This window comes from Phytophthora ramorum (assembly GCF_020800215.1).
Source record: "Phytophthora ramorum isolate Pr-102 chromosome Unknown Phyram_PR-102_s0006, whole genome shotgun sequence".
NCBI lineage: Eukaryota > Oomycota > Peronosporomycetes > Peronosporales > Peronosporaceae > Phytophthora > Phytophthora ramorum.
In genome coordinates this window covers 650,000-668,323 of record NW_027150652.1, presented here as the reverse complement: position 1 = coordinate 668,323, position 18,324 = coordinate 650,000, and the positions used below count along the sequence as shown (strand labels likewise).

Here is an 18,324-nt window from a genome sequence, read left to right as displayed (position 1 = left end):
ACCGCGAGCTGGACCCGATCGATCGTGGCGCATTGTGGTATTCGGAACTCACTTCGAGGACCATCACTTCGACGACACCATGAGCGACCTGCAGATGGTGGTTGGTGCCAAATGCTACGTGCCGGATGAGACGTACGTGTGGCTGCCAGCGCAGATCCTGCGCGAGGTCAAGAGCGTGGACGCCAAGAAGCCCGAGAAGACGCTGGTGCTGCGCGTGTTCCCTCCGCCGGGCGACAGCGGCACCGTTGTGCAGGAGGAGCGCGTGCTGGACTTCAATGACCCCAAGGTCAAGGCCATGCTCAAGGCGCTGCAGCTTGAGTCGCTGCCGTACCAGAACGACAAGTTGGGACCTGAGGGCATCGAGGACATGACGGCGCTCAACTACCTGCACGAGGCCGCCATTCTGTACAACGTCAAGAAGCGCTTCCTCCAGGAGCTCCCATACACCTACACGGGGGACATTTGCATCGCCGTGAACCCTTATCAGTGGCTGCCTGAGCTTTATTCCGAGCAAGTGCAGTCCCAGTACCTCACCAAGGCTCGGAATGAACTGTCGCCCCACGTGTACGCCACGTCCATGGCGTCGTACAACGACATGAAGCGCCACGAAATGAACCAGTCAATTCTGGTGAGTGGCGAGTCTGGTGCCGGGAAGACCGAGACGACCAAAATCCTCATGAACCATTTGGCCTCCATCGCGGGAGGCTTGAACGACTACACGATCAAGAAGATTATCGAGGTGAACCCCCTACTGGAGTCGTTCGGTAATGCCAAGACGGTGCGCAATGACAACAGCAGTCGATTCGGCAAGTTCACCCAGCTCCAGTTTGATAACGCGGGCATTCTAGTGGGAGCCCGATGCCGCACGTACTTGCTGGAAAAGACCCGAGTGATTTCCCACGAAGAGATGGAGCGGAACTACCACATTTTCTACCAGCTGCTGTCTGCTAGTGACAGCCAGGAGCGGTGGTTTCTGGATGACGCCAACGAGTGCTATGCGTACACGGGCGCTAACAAAACGATTAAGATCGAAGGCATGTCGGATGACAAGCACTTCGAGCGCACTAAAACCGCGCTTGGACTCGTTGGTGTAACGGAGCAACAGCAAGAAGTTCTCTTTGAAGTGCTTGCGGGTGTACTGCACCTTGGACAAGTGCAAATTCAGTCGAAGAACAATAATGAAGAGTCAGCCATTGTCCCTGGCGATCGAGGGACGAAGCATGCAACTAAGCTCCTCGGTATTTCGGCAGCAGACCTGGAGAAGGCTCTGTGTTCGCGGCAGATCGCCGTCGCTGGTGATAAGGTGACGGCCTTTTTAAAGAAGGATCGAGCCGAGGAATGCCGTGGTGCGCTGTCCAAGGCCATTTACTCTAATGTTTTTGACTGGCTCGTCGCAACGATCAATACGTCACTGGAGAACGACAGGAAGATGCGCCATCACGTCGGAATTCTCGATATCTTTGGCTTCGAGCACTTTAAGCACAATTCCTTCGAGCAGTTTTGCATCAATTACGCCAACGAGAAACTCCAGCAGAAATTCACACAAGATGTCTTCAAGACCGTCCAACTGGAGTATGAAGCTGAAGGTATCATCTGGAGCCATATCGACTTTGCGGATAACCAAGATGTGATCTCAGTGATCGAAGATCGCCTCGGTATTATTTCGCTGCTTAACGACGAAGTGATGCGCCCTAAGGGCAATGATGAGTCTCTCGTTTCCAAGCTCTCAACAATTCACAAAGACGAGCAGGATGTCATTGAGTTTCCGCGTACGTCGCGCACGCAATTCACAATCAAGCACTATGCTGGAGCAGTTACGTACGAATCACTGGGCTTCCTCGAAAAGCACAAGGATGCACTTCTCCCAGATCTGTCCGACTTAATGCGCGGGTCGTCCAAACAGTTCCTTCAAACAGTATTTGCCGAAAAGACTGGCAGCTCTGGAGACTCACGAAAAGCAGGGCGAAGCACTAGCAACGCTCGAGGTCTGGGCGGTCGAGGCACAGGAGGTGCTTTGACGGTGGCAAACGTGGGTACACAATTTAAGGACAACCTCAATGAGCTCATGGCCAACATCCGGCAAACCAAAGTACACTATGTGCGTTGCATCAAGCCCAACCAAAACAAGAGTCCAAACGAAATGGATCAGCACATGGTTGTATCACAGCTGCGTTGCGCTGGCGTGATTGAGGCAATTCGTATTTCACGCGTTGCGTACCCGAATCGACTCCTGCTGGAGGGTTTGGTGGACAAATTTTGGATTTTTGACGTGCAGCATCGCAGTACTGACATCTCCATCAAACGGCGCTGTGAGGCACTGATGGGGAAGATGGAGTTGTCCTCGCCTGAACAATACCAGATTGGGCTGTCGCGCATTTACTTTCGGTATGGTATTCTGGAGCAGATGGAGGACAAGAAGGCGGTGCGGCTGGACCTTCAAGCTCGACACCTGCAGCATTTTATGCGTGGTTTTTGCTGCCGGTTGCGCTACCTTCGCAAGCTGCGAGCGATTGTGAAGCTACAGGTATGCATCTCTCGTGCTGTTGTTACAGTATGAGCTTGGCTTACGATTATTCTGACCGTTTATCGCGTTTGTGAAATTACAGTCTGTAGCTCGATGCGTTATCATGATGAATCGGTATCAGGCATTTAAGATGGCAATTATCACTCTCCAGGCGCACTGGCGTGGATACAGGGGACGCTGCATCGCGCTTGAGGCCAAGAAGACTAAGAGCGCGATCATTATTCAGAAATATGCTCGTCGCTTTGTCAAACGGTTAGCCTGCATTTGTAGTTAGACAACTTTCCCTGTGTGCACATGACTAATTTATCATTATTATACGCTCCGATGAACAGCAAACAGTTCAAGGGCGAACGAAAGGGTGCTGTGAAGATTCAGGCATTCCTCCGTATGAAATACGAGCGACCTAAGTACATGAAGGCCCTCCAAGAGAAGAAGCAGCAAGCAGACATGGCGTACCAACTGAGCAAGTTACAGGAGCGTCTTCATGATGAACAGCGGCGAAATGCTGAACACAAGAAGGATCGATTGTCAACGTCGTCGAATGATAGCCAACTCTACTCAGAATCAAACGGTACCCGCTCTCGCGGACGATCTACGGCTCACGTGTGGATGGCCGATGCCGATGGCATCATCAGCCAGCTTAATGAAGAGGCGGGTCGTCTGCGCAAAGAGAATGAAGAGCAGCGGGCATTAACAACACAGCTGAAGAGTGAAGTTGAAAAGCTCAGATTTGACCAAACAGTGCTAACAGCCAACTTTCAAGTGAAGATCCGCGGTTTTCAGGACACGGTAAGGCTTTCAAACAGTGTTCCTATTTCTTTATCTCCACGACTGATGCCTATCAACCAATATGTTTTGCAGATTCGAGAGAAGGACAAGAAGCTCGAAGCCGTGGAACGCGAGTGCGTGAAACTTCGTGAACATGTGGGCTCCGATCCGATGCTCTCAAGCCAAAAATCTATGCGAAAGGACCGACGCTCAGTGTTTCGAAGATTAGGATCTAAGAAAGAGTTCGATGACGGCTTCGACAATGGTGATGCGAGCCGGGCCTCGACGGCCATGCATGCGGCCCTTGCTCAGAAGTCTGCAGACACAGCGCAGTTCCTTCGCCAGTCTGCGCGACGGATGTCTCGCGCTAATAAGTTGTGGCGTAACAACAGCGGCGGCGACAGCGACGGTGAAAATCGTTTTTCGGGAAGTGACATGGGTGAGTCAGGCGGCCGACCATCTCTTTTGCAAGAGGTCAGCGCGGCAAGTGCGGGCGCTATGGAAACTCTGAAGAGCAGACTTACAGCTGTCAAAGACAAGTACTACGGCGAAGATGGACCAAGTGCTGCTTCGCGCCAGAGCACAGATCTCCGGAGGGCTTCTGCAGCCAGAGAGTCATTCAACTTGGACGCGTTGCCATTACCTCCGGGCTGGGAGACTCGCTTGTCCCGGTCAAAGGGGAAGGCCTACTACTGCAACCCGACCTTGCGGATCACGCAGTGGGATCATCCGTCGATAGAGCTCACCAAGACAAAAAAGCAGGCAGCTGCAGCTGTGCAGCGCGCAAAAAGGTAATCGCTCTGATGGAATCTCTAGAGAATATGGATAACACTAATCATGTCTCTGTGTAATGTGGTGCAGGGGGACGTCTACTGTGGGAAGTCCGCCGCGGGATTCAATAGGTATGTTTGCGTGCATTACGTTTGATACTGCTACACATTCAACGTGAACTGTACTAACGTCATGTCCACTGCAGACGGCGTGCTCACTATGGAGGGTCAAATTTAGAAGATGCCAGCCAAGCGAAGCGAGGCAGTGAGGGAGCTATGCACACACGAACTGCATTACCTTGATTGATATCCCGACTTGGGTTGCGTTATTGGGCACGATCCATCATATACTACGTCCGCATCGACCTGGAGATCTCCGTGTTGACTTCGTACTATGTACTCTTCCTGGCAATTCCACACTGCGGCAAATACCGTTTTGATGCCAAAAACACTGCCGCTACAAGATTCGCAGAGTTCGCAGTCGTCTAGCTTAATCCAGCTTTGCTTCATTCGTCACCTATCAAAAGCATAACGGTGCCACCAAATGCTAGTGGCAACAAAATTTACTCTATGCTCATGAACCTCCCAAGCACGTCTTCTGTTACGATCACCCAGCGGTTTTCGTGCTCAAGCCTATCCCTGTTGGCTTCTGCGTCGCGTTTTCAGCGAGCTGAATTGTCCGCTATGCCAACTCTTCTAGAGCTTGTCGAGCTTTACGCTTGTCAGCAACCAGTTTGTGAAAGAATCGCTGCAACCTACGCGCCATCTCCCCTCGCACATACGCACGGAAAGCCTCTCGCTCCTGCTGTATTGCCGCCATTTCACGATAGTAATATGAAAGTAGTTTTTGGCGTGCTTGGATCCGCCCCAAGCGACCACGGTAAACTCGCTGGATGCGGATGGCGAGGAGATTCTGGCGCCGTAACCTGCGCAGATGTCGCGTGAAGTGAGCGCGCATTCGAAATGCACCTTGAACAGCCATGACGGCTTGAATATGACGCCAGGCCTCTTCGGCCCGCATTCGTCCACGCATTCCACGAAACACCCGCTGAATTTCTAAAGCGGCAATGCTCGCCAGCGCGTGCCGACGGAGTATTTCAAAAGCAGTTCGCTGCTTGATACGTGCTGTAATGGTGAGCACGAACTTTACTGTTGTGCGAGCAGCTTTGCAGTCTCTGGCATATCGTGCCCACGTGTGAAAGCATAAGCGCGCAATCTTAGTAGCATGGAAGTAACGAAGCCGCCGTAGCACCCTCCTGTTGTGCTCACGCCTTCGAGCTCGATACACGAAGTCACGGTAAATAGAAACGCTGAGTTCATCAACTACGGTTGTATGCGGCGTCATGCGGTGATTCACCAACGTTCTTAGTGGTGGAAGTTGTAGCAGCCGTTTGAATACTCGGAAGGTGATTCTCGACGACGATATTGCAGAAGAAGAGGTGGATGGAGTGATTGAAAGAGCAGCTAGAAGCTAAACGTAAACAGTAATTCCATAAGTTTAGAGGAAGGCGAAGTACAAGCATTCGTTCACCTACCCGTCCGGAAACTAAATGAGAGGCGGCGGGATTTCGCATTGGGTGAGTGAACACGAGCGACACATCACCAGCATCAATTGCGTCCGAATCATTGAGCTCGAGACAACCACTGGAGGCAAACACACTGAATGCCCAGGTCAGGTGCTCTCGGATTGTCAACAGGGGCTCCTGGAACATCCTGCAGCACGAATATGGTGGTGAGTTGAAGATCGATATTTGTTTACATGTACGCAAAATGATACCTGAGCGCGACGAGTAGGGTCCTCCAGTTGAGTACGGGTACGTTGTCAGCGGACCGCTCGCAGCAATACTGCAACCTATCCAGATGCCTATCCAGTGCCTGACGTGCAGCCATCTTTCCATACTCTTGGTCATCAGCATTGTTGTTCTCATCTTGTGGACTATCTCGCTTTTCCTTACGACCACGCCCAGTTTTCTCTGTTTTACTGCGACGGTGAACCATTGATACAGCTGGGATACCAAAAATGTGCCGGACGACGCTGGTGAATCGCGCTTTGGTGACGAGGTGGTGCGGGAACGCGCGAAAAAAGCCTTCGTACAATGCTCGGTCATCTCCTGCTAGGCGAATGCCGTGGAAACACGGTGCCGACATTAGCTTCATCTGTTCAGGGAAATCAGTGTACCAAAAGCGGAGTTAGACACTCCAAAACTTCAGGCACAATGCACTTACCAGCTGCAAGATTTCACGCCATTTCTTGATCTGAAAGGCCTCCAACGCTGCATACGCTGGCGTGGCTACTTGTGTGGGCAGCTCAGCGATGATCCATGGTGCGTCTTCTCTTTGCTCTACCAGTTGCCGCCTCAGCGCCTCACTCTTCTTTTTGTTGTTGTTGTCTTGCTCCGACGCATCAGTCTGCGCGTCGTCAGACTTGCCTTGTCTGTCTGTGGCAAGTATGCGCGCCTCCAAGACGACCAGCTGAGCGTCCAAAGAAGCGATAGCACCTTCCTGGTCTTCACCACCGTCCTTGTACCTGTTCTCCTGTCGATGATCAGTAGGAAGACCAGCTTCTTCAGCAGCGAGGTTCATGACATCCACGACTGCTAAAACACTTCACGGATCAACGTCTCTTGAAATGAATAGTGCTTGACCTCTGGACGCGTCCTTCCAGGATAGGGACCGAAAAAACTGAAGAGTCGAAGGACGTACACATGTAAATGGTAGCTGAGGTTCAGGATTAATAAATAGAAAACACCATGGGTGTTTGTCACCACTTATCGCCACCGCCTCTAGGAAATTGACGTGTCCTCGGGGCTGATCAGAGCATCAACGAAAGCCTTGTCACCTGATCCACTTTCGATCATGTGCTGAATCGACAAGAAACCATCGCCGTTCATTCGCAAGAACGTCTCATTAGAGTGAGCAAGTGCCTTAAATGCCTGCTGCAGCACCGCAACGTGAAACGTAGCCGCACACGCACCACCGTTGTCGCCTTCACTCGGCGGAGCGCACGAAAACTCGATAAATGCCGATGACGTCGGCGCAAAGTCGATCTCGCACGAGCCAGTCTCCGAAGTCGCGCTCAAGCTCAGACACTTGGCCTCGGACCTATCACCCGGATTTCTACTACCTGCATCTGCCATGGCGATCGTCACGCTCGCAGCACTGGGCAGGTCGTAGAGCTCCGCGAAGGCATCCCGCAGTGGCTCCGACTGCATAATGCAGCGCGCCACCACTGCCGACCGCTCGAAGGCACTCTCGAACTCCAGTTGATCCATGTCTCCGCCCTCATGCTCCAGCACCTGCATCGAGCATTCGCACATGACGCCGCTGTCCTCCACGACCAGCAGCAAGCTCGCACTCTACCAAGAAACAGCCAACAGTTAGCAGTAGCATCCCCAATCCACCTCCACTCTACCCCCACTCTACCTCCGGCTCGTAGGTCATCCGAAGCGACGTCGTGGCCAGTGCCGAGGGTCCGAACATGGACAGACACTCGATCAGCAGGTTCACATTGAGTGCAAAGCTCAGCTGCACGGCGTCCTCTTCGTCGTCCTCCTCTTCTTCCTGCTCTCGTTCTGGACATTGGGTAGAACCCAACCGGTAGCTCTCGAACATCTCCCGCCCGATAGAAGTCTTGATCTGCAGAGACTTGCCCTTGGAGTGAGCCGTGAAGAGCAGGCCGCGTCGGTCCACGTCGCAGCGCACGCGCTGGTCCCGCTTGCTGTGCGCCAAGCAGGTCAGTAGCGTAACGAGCACCTTGACGCTCTCGGCGGTGCACGTTAACGTTGGCAGAGGCGCGGCACTTGTGGCAGCATTCGCCCCGACGTCTTCGTCTTCACTGCTCCAAGACATTCTTTTGATGAAACGTGTTCGCAAAAACCTATCCAAAAATGAAACAATTGATCTATAGCCAATATTGTAGATAAAGTAAGTTACTCCCAACTTGATTTTATGGGTATATATCCAATCAGGGCAAGCGCTTGGCACATTTCAGCCAATCATACTCGATATCTACAACGGTTTCCTAATGATTTATGGAATTCAAAGCCGTTCTCGAATAATTTCGCATACAAAATACAAGAGTAAACATAACATGACTAATAAATGCCAGCAAATTCCCAATACAAAATTTGACTGTGGGACCTTAGCATTTGGAAAGATGCAGCGCGCGGCGAGAGGACTTGATATCCCACAGGGCAGGAGGGAGCAGCGATGAAATACTTCAGTGAAATCTTACCGCTGGGTAGCATGAATGAGGAGCATGGCTAAAACACTGTCGATTCTTGATGCTCCCCCTAGTCAAACCTTGTACTCGTTACAATTTCCCTGCAAATTAAAACAAGAGCTCGAGGAAGCCGTCTCGCAAGAGCTACCTCTGTGGGCTATATGTCCCAAGTCGTGAACCTTCTACGCAAGCGATATCCCCAGTACTTGTCAGACAGCAGGCGAATTGCGAAAAATCGAGACAAGATGACCTCAGCCATGAGGAACAAAATTTGCTTGCGGACGTGCAGACAGGAGAAGCTCCGGGCTGTACGCTTGGTGACGTGCGTGTCTTGGTGCAAGAAACTGCCACCAGGGGGATCAGGCTATACGAATATGCATGATACTGACTGACAGCAGCACTCCTTACGCTGTGGGCCGGCGGCGTACGCGAACGCGTCGTCGCGACTTGTGATTCAGTGGATCTCGACGCGTGGCGCTTGGCTGCTAAACTCTTTCACGAAAGCATTCGCGTACGTCGACACTATCACGCGCGACGATCAAAGTGTTGACAAAGTCTTAGCTAGTTTCAGGGAACCGCACCTGCCTTGCGCCACGCCGACGATAACAACGCTGGAAGAACTCCTTCCTGGTCTGGAGTATGCCCAGCTAGTGACTCTGCGTGTCAAGCTATTGGAGCACGTCAGCGGCTTCACCGACACGACTCTCGAGGACGCCACCTTGCAGCGCGATGGCGGACAGTCAACCACGCTCAAGTTAGCGATGTCGCCACAGGAGGGGACGCGCTGCTTGCGTCCACCTCAAAGAGAATCTTGGGCCATCTCACCGTGATCAGTCGTGAAGAAGATGCTGTAGCGGTCTTGGTCAGAGCCACTGCCACTCATGACACGTAGGCTTGGATGGAGAACGTCACGGCTGACTCGTCGCACTTGCTGGTTACCGCTCCTGCTCCCGTTACAGTATCGAGACTCGCTGGCTGTGTAATCAACTGGTACACGAGCTGCATAAGGAAAACGGTAAAAGGAAAGAAAGAGCAGAACAAGCGAGGGAATGCAAAAAGCAGCAATCAGCATTGTCCAAGTACTTTAGCAAGCGCTGCTACAGATACCTGCACATATAGCCACCGATTTGTATGCAATTCATTTAATTGATAATAGTTTTTCCAAGTCGTTGAATTATCATTCGGAGTGACGTCTGGAATCTGCCATTTACTGTAACTAGGGCTCTGCAGGGCCTGAGATAGCGCAGACAAAAAGCATATTTTTGACGTAGGCTTACCTTACATGTATTCAATTATCCCGAAGCGTTGTTAGTCTGACCATTAAAACACTAGATTTATGTGTTTGCTCTCGTCGGAGACGCGAGCTGGCGCGACGTTTATCATCGCGCCTCGGTCGTTCTATCTCCTTTTTGGATATAACGTTTGACCGGGTTTGTCCCTCTGTATTGGGTCTGCTTAGACCCAATACTTTAGCTTACATGTGTGCGCACGTGTATGAGGAAGCGTGGAAGTATTAAACTTAGATGCATTATACTTGTATCCATAAGTATAATTAAATCTAAATAAAGGGACTAAACGATAGCTTTGGTGTAAAATGAGAAGTGAATTGATTGTTAACTGGATTTCCTCGTAAAACTGATATTTCTAATGAGGGATTACGCCATCGGATGGCTGGCAGAATCCCTATCTAATGACTCTTATTGGTAGAAATATGTTGCTTTCTACTAGTAATATTTTTTTGAAATGAATGTAGACCACGCTGTGGAGTGGTCAACCTGAATGCATCCATTATTGCGTATTGCACTAATGTAGGAGGTGACCCGACTGTGTAGCCCCGCTACAGTACTGGCGCGCTATTGTTTTTTGCCCCCATACTCGCCGGATATAAATCCGATTGAAGTCGGATTTTCGTTGTTGAAGAGATGAATGCAGCGTCACGCCAACGTGGCTTTTCGTGAAAACCCGCTGACTGTCCTTAATGCCGCGATGTACTACTGTACTAGGCAAAAAGAAGAAGTGGGAGTAAATTGATACGGACACTGTGAATACGAAGGAAACAAACGTAGCATACGTGATTGTCAATAAATGTCATATATTGGGCGATTATCGAACTTCCTAGCCATCAGACATTGTCTTGTGGAATGTCAATGTGAGACAACGGGATACAAAATGTTACTAATCAACCATTTGGTGTTTTCGAAAAAAACGGGCCTGAAGTTGACCAGCCGTTTTTCGGACATAACTGAATTGCTGAGTTAGAGCCCCTTTTCACTTTTCAAAAATTTGGGCGAGGTGTATCAGTCTCAACGGTGCCATGGAAGATCTCGCTGCGTACGCCGCTGCTGCCCATAACGACGCCCTACCATGCAGGACCCTGCTCCTGTCGTTCGTGCCGGTGCTGCTGGCAGCGATGAAAGCAATGGCGAGGGTTTGGAGGACGGTGACAGCAGTATTGACAGCGATGAGCTTGACGACAGCGGGGACGAGGACTTTACTCTTGACTCACAGCCATCCAGTGACGACGAAGATCCCCTGACTGCTGAGAGCGCTGAGAGTGGAGGCAACGATGCTGATGCTAATGTTACGGAGGAGATTAGCATCTATTTGATGGACCTTGGTCTGCGAGAGCAAGTCACTGCCGTTCTTGAAGCTGATACGTGCGAGAGCCGCTGCCTGGAGGGCAAGGCAAAGGAAGTGGAGTCGTTGCTGTGCTCGCTGTCTACGATGACGAAAGCGGAGAGGTCCATCAGCCTCTACACACTGCTAGGCGTGTTGATGACTGTTCCTGTTGATCGAGCTCGTGGTTACGGGCTACGTGATAAGTTTGCCTACTACCTACCGTTTGTGGGGAAGGTGTGTCGACCTACGTTTGCGCGATGCTACGGTGTAGTACCTCTAACGGTTCAACGGTACAAGGCGCACGTTCGCGACGGCAACATTGGTGTCAAGGCACATGGGAACACGCTAAACAAAAATGCATCAGCTGTGGATCTTGTAGCGGGGCTACACAGTCGGTTCACCTCCTACCTTAGTGCAACATGCACTAAGGAATACATTCAGGTGACCACTCCACAGGGTGGTTCACATTCATAGCAAAAGGCATATGACTGGTAGAAAGTAACAGCTTTCTACCAATGAGAGTCATTCAATAGATAGGGGTTCTGCCAGCCATCCAATGGCAGAACCTCTCATTAGAAATATCAGTTTTAGGAGGAAACCCCATTTACAATCAATACAGTTCTCATTTGGCACCAAAGCTATCGTTCGGTTCCTTTATCTAGGTTTAAGTATACTTGTGGATACAAGTATACTGAACTTAAGTTAAATACTCCTACGCTTCCTCATACACGTGCGCACACGTGTAAGCTTACGTAGTGGGTCTAAGCAGACCCATTACACCTGGTAGCACTTTGTAGTCCGTCCAACGACCGACTAACTACACGTTCGTATGGAATACGAACGCGGGGCTGAGAACCTGCCCTCGGACAGTAACATGTCCGTGGGTAGCCCAAACACGTCTGCAACGCATGTTGCGCGTGCAGACTGCCCCCACCTGTCGGAACCAGAGTGGGAGGCCCTCCAACGACTGTCAATAGTCATTGGGGAAGCAGCGGTAGCAACGATGTTGCGAACGCTATCGCCGACGGAGCAACACGGTGTAGCTCTGGGTTTCATCGTGAAGGAACAGCGTGAAACCACTGCTCGAGCTTCGATGTCGCCATCGGCCACACCGCGCGTGGAGTCATTGAAACTCCACGTAAGCAGCTACGATGGAAGAGAGGGAGAACCTCTCCTCCGTTGGCTTGTCGAGGTCGACACTGCCATTACGGCTCGACGTATCGTCGACCCGTTGTCGAAGGTCGCGTTCGCCATGTCATGTCTTGGCGGACGAGCGAGGAGTTGGGCGTACGGGCGCCGACTCACAGACCCTACGTGCTTTAGCACGTACGAAGAGTTCAAGGAGGAGCTCAAACTAGCGTTTGAGCCCCCGCAGAACGAGTTCCGATCGAGGGCGGAGTTCCTCGATCTGCAACAGGGCAAGCATGACGTGCATGCTTACGCCCAAAGAGCACGGTACTTGGTCTCGAATATCGTGACCAACCCGATTGACGAGGCGACAAAGGTCGTCACGTTCATGAAGGGCCTTAGAGATGGGCCTGTGAAGACCTATCTCTTCCGAGAGTATCCAAATACTCTCGAGGCTGCAATTGCGCTTGCAATGCAAGAAGAGTTTAGCCTGCTGCAGGCTAAACTGCATGTGAACGCCCCACGGCTAATGCCACGACCGGTGGCAAGGCCGTCGGGAGGTCCCGAACCAATGGACCTCTCGAGTGCGACAGCTGCTGGTTCCCAGCAGCGTCGTGGATCAACGAATGTGCGTTGTTTCCGCTGCGGAAACATCGGTCACTACGCCCGCGAGTGCACAGCACCTGTGCACGCGGCGAGGAGCTGTCGTGGCGATACTGGGTATCGTCACGGGCTAACAAAAAACTAAAGGGACCAGCAGTCGAGCGTGTCGACATCGGACGCGCTGCAATGAAGATCGCTGCCCCCAGTGAGAGTCAATCTCACTGCAAGAAGCAAGATGACAAGCCGAACCTTGTCATCCTGAAGGTAAGCTCGAAGAGAGAGAAGTCTCTTCGTGCTCTAGTGGACTGTGGTGCGTCGAACAACTTTGTTCGACTGCAGAGCCTTCCAAGGCTTGACTTCGAGGAGGTGAAAACACCTCGAAGTCTATTGGAAGTGAGGCTAGCAACGGGTGTCGTTGTTAGAACCGAGAAGCGTATCGTACGCGTACGCTTCTCTTATCAAGAGAAGGAGTTCGTCGACGAGCTTATCGTCCTGGAACTGGACGATAAGTTCGATATGTTGTTGGGCATGCCGTGGCTTGCACGGCATGATCCGGTGATCGACTGGACGAAGCGCACTTCGGGAGCAGCAGCAGCGCGACAGAGAGCGATGGCCCTGTCGGCGCACATGCACCACGTGGTGCATGCGGCCCTCCACCAGAGATAGCGCGGAATGCGGCTGTCTCCGATCACCCCAAGCGAACGACAACGACTGCGAGAGTCGTTGGAATAAAATGTGAAACGAATCAGCAGGGCCTGATTCGATCGGATTCGAGAGGGTCTCGAAGCGTCCGGAGCGACGCGGTCGTGTCGACTGATAATGTCGACACACAATTTGTCGAAAGACACTCCGCCGTTAGGCGTAGAGGTAAAGAAGACGCGTCGGCTATGGGAGCCGACGCTGCAAGCAGTGCGGACGGTTGGAAACGTCCCGCACCGGAAATGCTTGCGAGCTCGCGTGCAGCCGGGCTGCACGACGAAGCGGTGCGCAATCAAACCGGGCTTGAACGCGTGCGCCCGCGGGTAGAACCCGCCGGCGAATACAAGGAACAACTGTCCACGGCCGGGCCTGGACAAGAAGAAACTCGCGGAGCAGGGCTCCGCACGAGAAGTGAACGGCGCAAGCGAGAAAAGCTGCGCAAGTCTCGGTCAGGGACCGAGACGCTACAAGCAGTGTCTGCCGGGCAGACGCAGGAGTTGGAGCCAATCGTTGAATCACTGAGTGTCTTGACGCGTACGAGTATTGGTCTCCAATACAAGAAGATGAGGCTGGAGAATCCTCCGACGTTAGCGTCGGAGTTGATGTCGCTCCCAGTCACAAGCTGGAAGCGTTTCGCTCGCGAACTGCACGATGGACGCATCGAGCAGATCTGCATCCTCTCGGACGTCGAGAGAGTGACGTGTGAAGCAGAAGAGCTGAATCAGCTCATCTCTGAGGGTGCGGACGCCCTCAGCGCGATGTCGAAGAAGGAACGCTTCGACGAGCAAGGCTGGGACTCGCTCAAGGCGGGCCCTTTTGCAAGGTCTTGCGTGAGTACAAGGATGTACTCCCGGACGACATTCCTGCGGAGTTACCGCAGGACAAGGGTGTTCAGCACGAGATTGATCTCGTGCCGGGAACGAAGTACTGCGTCACGCGACAGTGGCCACTGCCGCGTGAGCAAGTCAAGGCAATCGACGACTTCTTTGAAAGTCGTCGCAAGGCAGGACAAGTGCGGGAATCGAAGTCCCCGCACAGCGCGCCTACGTTCTGTGTGAAGAAACCACAGGGCGGGTGGCGCATCGTTCATGCGTATAACAAGCTGAACGATGCGACGGTACCGGTGCAGACGCCGATACCTCGAAAAGATGTGATCATCGATTCGATGACCTCGAGTACTATCTTCAGTACTCTGGATCTGAGAGACGGGTTCTATCAGATCCTCATGCGTGAGAGCGATATCCCTCTCACAGCGGTAAGCACTCCGAGCGGCATCCTCTGGGAGTGGCTCGTAATGCCGCAGGGGCTGAAGAACGCCCCAGCGACGTTCAACAGGTGTTTCACGACCTTGTTGCGCTCGGTGCGCGACTGCGGATTGTCAGCAGGCCTTCGAAGCAGTCAAACAGGGCTTGACTGAGGCGCCGATCTTGGCGGTGGTCGACCAAGATCGCCCATTCCACGTTGTGTGCGATGCATCCGATTTCGCAATCGGATGCGCACTGATGCAACTCGATCACGAAGGTCGTGATCGCGTGGTTTACTACCAATCGCGTCAGCTGAAGCTAGCTGAGCGCAACTATCCGGTACATGACAAGGAACTCCTTGCCATGAAGTATGCACTCACAAAGTTTCGAGTGTATCTACTTGGGAGTAGACCATTCGTGGTCTACACCGACCACGCATCGTTGCGTACGGCGATCAAGTCGCCGCACATATCACAAAGAATGGCACGGTGGCTGTCATTCTTTGCTGAATACAACTTCCAGGTTGAGTACAAACCTGGAAGGTTGAATGTCGTGGCCGACGCGCTTTCGCGTCGACGAGATTATGCGGCGCAAGAGGCCGACGCCAACGCAGTTGGCGTCGTCAGGACGACTACACCCTCGTCGTCCTTGTTGGATGACGTGAAGGCCGCATACGCGCATGATGCGGATGCGAAGCAGTTGTTGGAGTACTTCTCCACACCTTCTGACAAGTCTCGTCAGAAGCTGGCCAAACACCTTCGTGCCCGTGCACACCGTTATCGTGTACACAATGATCTGCTGCTTTACAGCGCAGTCGACGACAACGCAGATCGCATTGTCGTGCCGGATGATCATGAGTTGAAGCTCAAGATCACGTACGAGTACCACGATGCCCCGACATCGGGACATCCTGGCCGTGAGAAGGCATACTTGCATCTCACGCGTGACTTCTACTGGAGTCACCAGTACAAATGGGTACGCAAGTACGTTCGTGCTTGCGAGGTATGCCAGCGCGTGAAGCCTGCGCCCAACTCGCAGGCTCCGCTTCAATCACTACCGACTCCGTCGGAGTGCTGGCAGTCCATTTCAATGGACTTTGTTTTTGGTCTTCCGCAAGACAACAAGCGGAGGACTGGTATTGTGGTCTTTGTTGACCGCTTCAGCAAGATGGTGCAGCTTGCTGCAGTACCAGCCGAGGTGACAGCCAAACCGACGGCATGTCTGTTTGTTGACCTGGTGTTTAGACACCATGGTATGCCACTCGACATCGTGTCGGATCGGGATCCGCGCTTTACAGCGCGATTCTGGCAAGAAGTGTTTACACTTCTTGGGACGCAGTTGTCCATGTCGACTGCGGATCACCCGCAGACCGACGGACAAACAGAGCGTGTCAACCGCGTGCTGGTTGACACCATGAAGAGCTACGCGCACTCGTTCCATCAATGGAGCGACTGCTTGCCGATGGCGGAGTTCGCCATCAACAACTCGGTGCATGTCTCGACAGGACACACACCGTTCTACGTGAATGCCTTGAGGCACCCACACTGTAATGGGTTTGCTTGGACCCACTACTTAAGCTTACACGTGTGCGCACGTGTATGAGGAAGCGTAGGAGTAATTTACTTAAGTTCAGTATACTAGTATCCGCAAGTATACTTAAACCTAGATAAAGGAACCGAACGATAGCTTTGGTGCTGAATGAGAACTGTATTGATTGTAAATGGGGTTTCCTCCTAAAACTGATATTTCTAATGAGAGGTTCTGCCATTGGATGGCTGGCAGAACCCCTATCTATTGAATGACTCTCATTGGTAGAAAGGTGTTACTTTCTACCAGTCATATGCCTTTTGCTATGAATGTGGACCACCCTGTGGAGTGGTCACCTGAATGTATTCCTTAGTGCATGTTGCACTAAGGTAGGAGGTGAACCGACTGTGTAGCCCCGCTACACACACGTACCGAGCGTACTCGGTGCGGTAGCTCCTTCCTTAAGTGGGGGAGGATATCCGGTTAATTCAAAACAACCAGATAAGCACGCTGATACAAGCAATGTATCAGCTGTGACGACTCGCGCACGTACTGCGCGCAGTCATGGCGACGACAACACAGATCTACGACGGGCGTAGACACTTTAAACGACAACGAACATCACGCGCAGGCCGGGCCTGCTGCGAACAGGGAGCACGAACTGAACCAGGGGTTCTGCTCGGATGCAATGGACTTTGTCCAGCGTCGACAAGCCGTAATTCGGTTTGTCCAAGATGCAATAGCAGCTTCTGTCGATCGACAGAAGCTGAATGCCGATAACACCGGCAGAGGAAACACAAATGAATTCAAAGTTGGTTCATTAGTTCTGTTAGCTACGCAGAACCTAGCTAAACATGCAGTTTCCGATTTCGGAGCAAGCAAGCTTGCTCCGCGCTTCATTGGGCCATTCACCGTGTTGGCGAAGCATGGCAACGCGTACACACTGGACATACCGTCCAGCATGCGCTTGCACCCAACGTTTTACGTTGGGCGACTGAAGCCGTACGTGCAGCACGAGTCACCTACGTCTGGTGACTCGCCAAAGCGCTTTCGAGCGCGGCGACGCGCTTCAAGTCGGAAGAGAGCCTCGTCCCGACCTCGACCTTTACGTTCGAGGTCGTCTGCGCAACCTCCGCGAGCTGAACCTTCAACAAGCTCAGCTCCTGACGCAGAGCAGCGAACTGCGACGCTTGGAGACGCTCAACAGCCTCCAAGCGAGACTCAAGGTTTGGTTGACCAAACCCGGGGCGTCTTCCCGCCGCCCCCACCCCCGTTGCGAGACGCACGCGGGGCAACTCGCTGGATCGTCCAGCGAATTGTTGGTCATCGGAACCAGACCCGAGGTCCGGTTCATTTTCGTATTCGTTGGAGAGGATTTCCTCCCCAACACGATACGTGGGAATCACGGAATGTCCTGATGGAGGACATTCCGGAAATGGTGACGGCGTACGAAGGCCGCCACCGCCACCTCCGCCGAAGGGCGTAAAACTTGGGCGAGCGCTGTAGTCGCCTACAGCACTCGGATAAGTGCTGCGATTATCCGCAGCACTAGAAGACGCCTGCGCCTGAAAACTGGCGCGCAGGGTCTTGAGGTCGTCATGTACACACATGGACGTGTACCCGTTAACGTCCCGCTCGGTGATGCGTACTGCTCCAGGGTAGCAGTACTCACAAGCAGTGTCATAAGGCACTGCGCAAGGAAGTCCGATACCGACTGCACCATGGTGCAGTCGTTCAAGTTTACCACGCTTCGAGAACTTCTCGTAGCGCTACCGCGCCTGGCTAATCCGGTCGCGATAGCCAGCGGGGTTCTTGTTGAAGTTTTCAACAAAGGCACTCCAACTTTGACAAAGTGCCTGCCACTCGGGCACTTTGCTTCTGCGAGAAGTCTTCTTGCTCGCAAACCATCGGAGCTCATGGAAGAGCCCGATGTAGTAGTCGCGCCTTTGATCCGTCATCGGATCAAAGTGCAATCGCTTCGCGACGTCATCGTCAACGATGGCGTTGCACGAATACAGCGCGTACAGATTCGGTGGCACGGTCGCACCGAATCGGCTGCTGATCTCAAATTGAGACGGCATCCACGGCTCGCGCACTGGCTCAGTGTGCGAGGCCGCAACAACAGCGGATGGAGCGGAGTCATCTCCATCCCGCGGAGTCGTTAAGGCTCCAGCGGCAGCGAGCGGTGTTCCACTGCCGCTGCGCGAACGCTTCGAGCCC

The 18,324-nt window shown here is 52.6% G+C and overlaps 3 protein-coding genes across 3 annotated transcripts; 1 reads left to right on the top strand and 2 right to left on the bottom strand.

The window, feature by feature from the left end:
• Positions 1–79: 79 nt before the first annotated feature.
• On the top strand, positions 80–4,300 carry KRP23_7023 (Unconventional myosin-Va; the record flags this gene model as incomplete). Its single annotated transcript, XM_067892285.1, has 6 exons — positions 80–2,524; positions 2,607–2,776; positions 2,857–3,313; positions 3,386–4,083; positions 4,154–4,194; positions 4,269–4,300. 6 exons carry the CDS (start codon positions 80–82, stop codon positions 4,298–4,300), a joined length of 3,843 nt encoding a protein of 1,280 aa, XP_067744180.1.
• A 444-nt stretch (positions 4,301–4,744) lies between these two features.
• KRP23_7022 (uncharacterized protein) lies at positions 4,745–6,645 on the bottom strand (the record flags this gene model as incomplete). The annotated part of the gene is made up of 4 exons (XM_067892284.1): positions 4,745–5,533; positions 5,598–5,775; positions 5,840–6,219; positions 6,289–6,645. 4 exons carry the CDS (start codon positions 6,643–6,645, stop codon positions 4,745–4,747), a joined length of 1,704 nt encoding a protein of 567 aa, XP_067744179.1.
• A 200-nt stretch (positions 6,646–6,845) lies between these two features.
• Positions 6,846–7,911, bottom strand: KRP23_7021 (Cell cycle checkpoint protein RAD1; the record flags this gene model as incomplete). Its single annotated transcript, XM_067892283.1, has 2 exons — positions 6,846–7,418; positions 7,486–7,911. 2 exons carry the CDS (start codon positions 7,909–7,911, stop codon positions 6,846–6,848), a joined length of 999 nt encoding a protein of 332 aa, XP_067744178.1.
• Between the last annotated feature and the right edge of the window lie 10,413 nt (positions 7,912–18,324).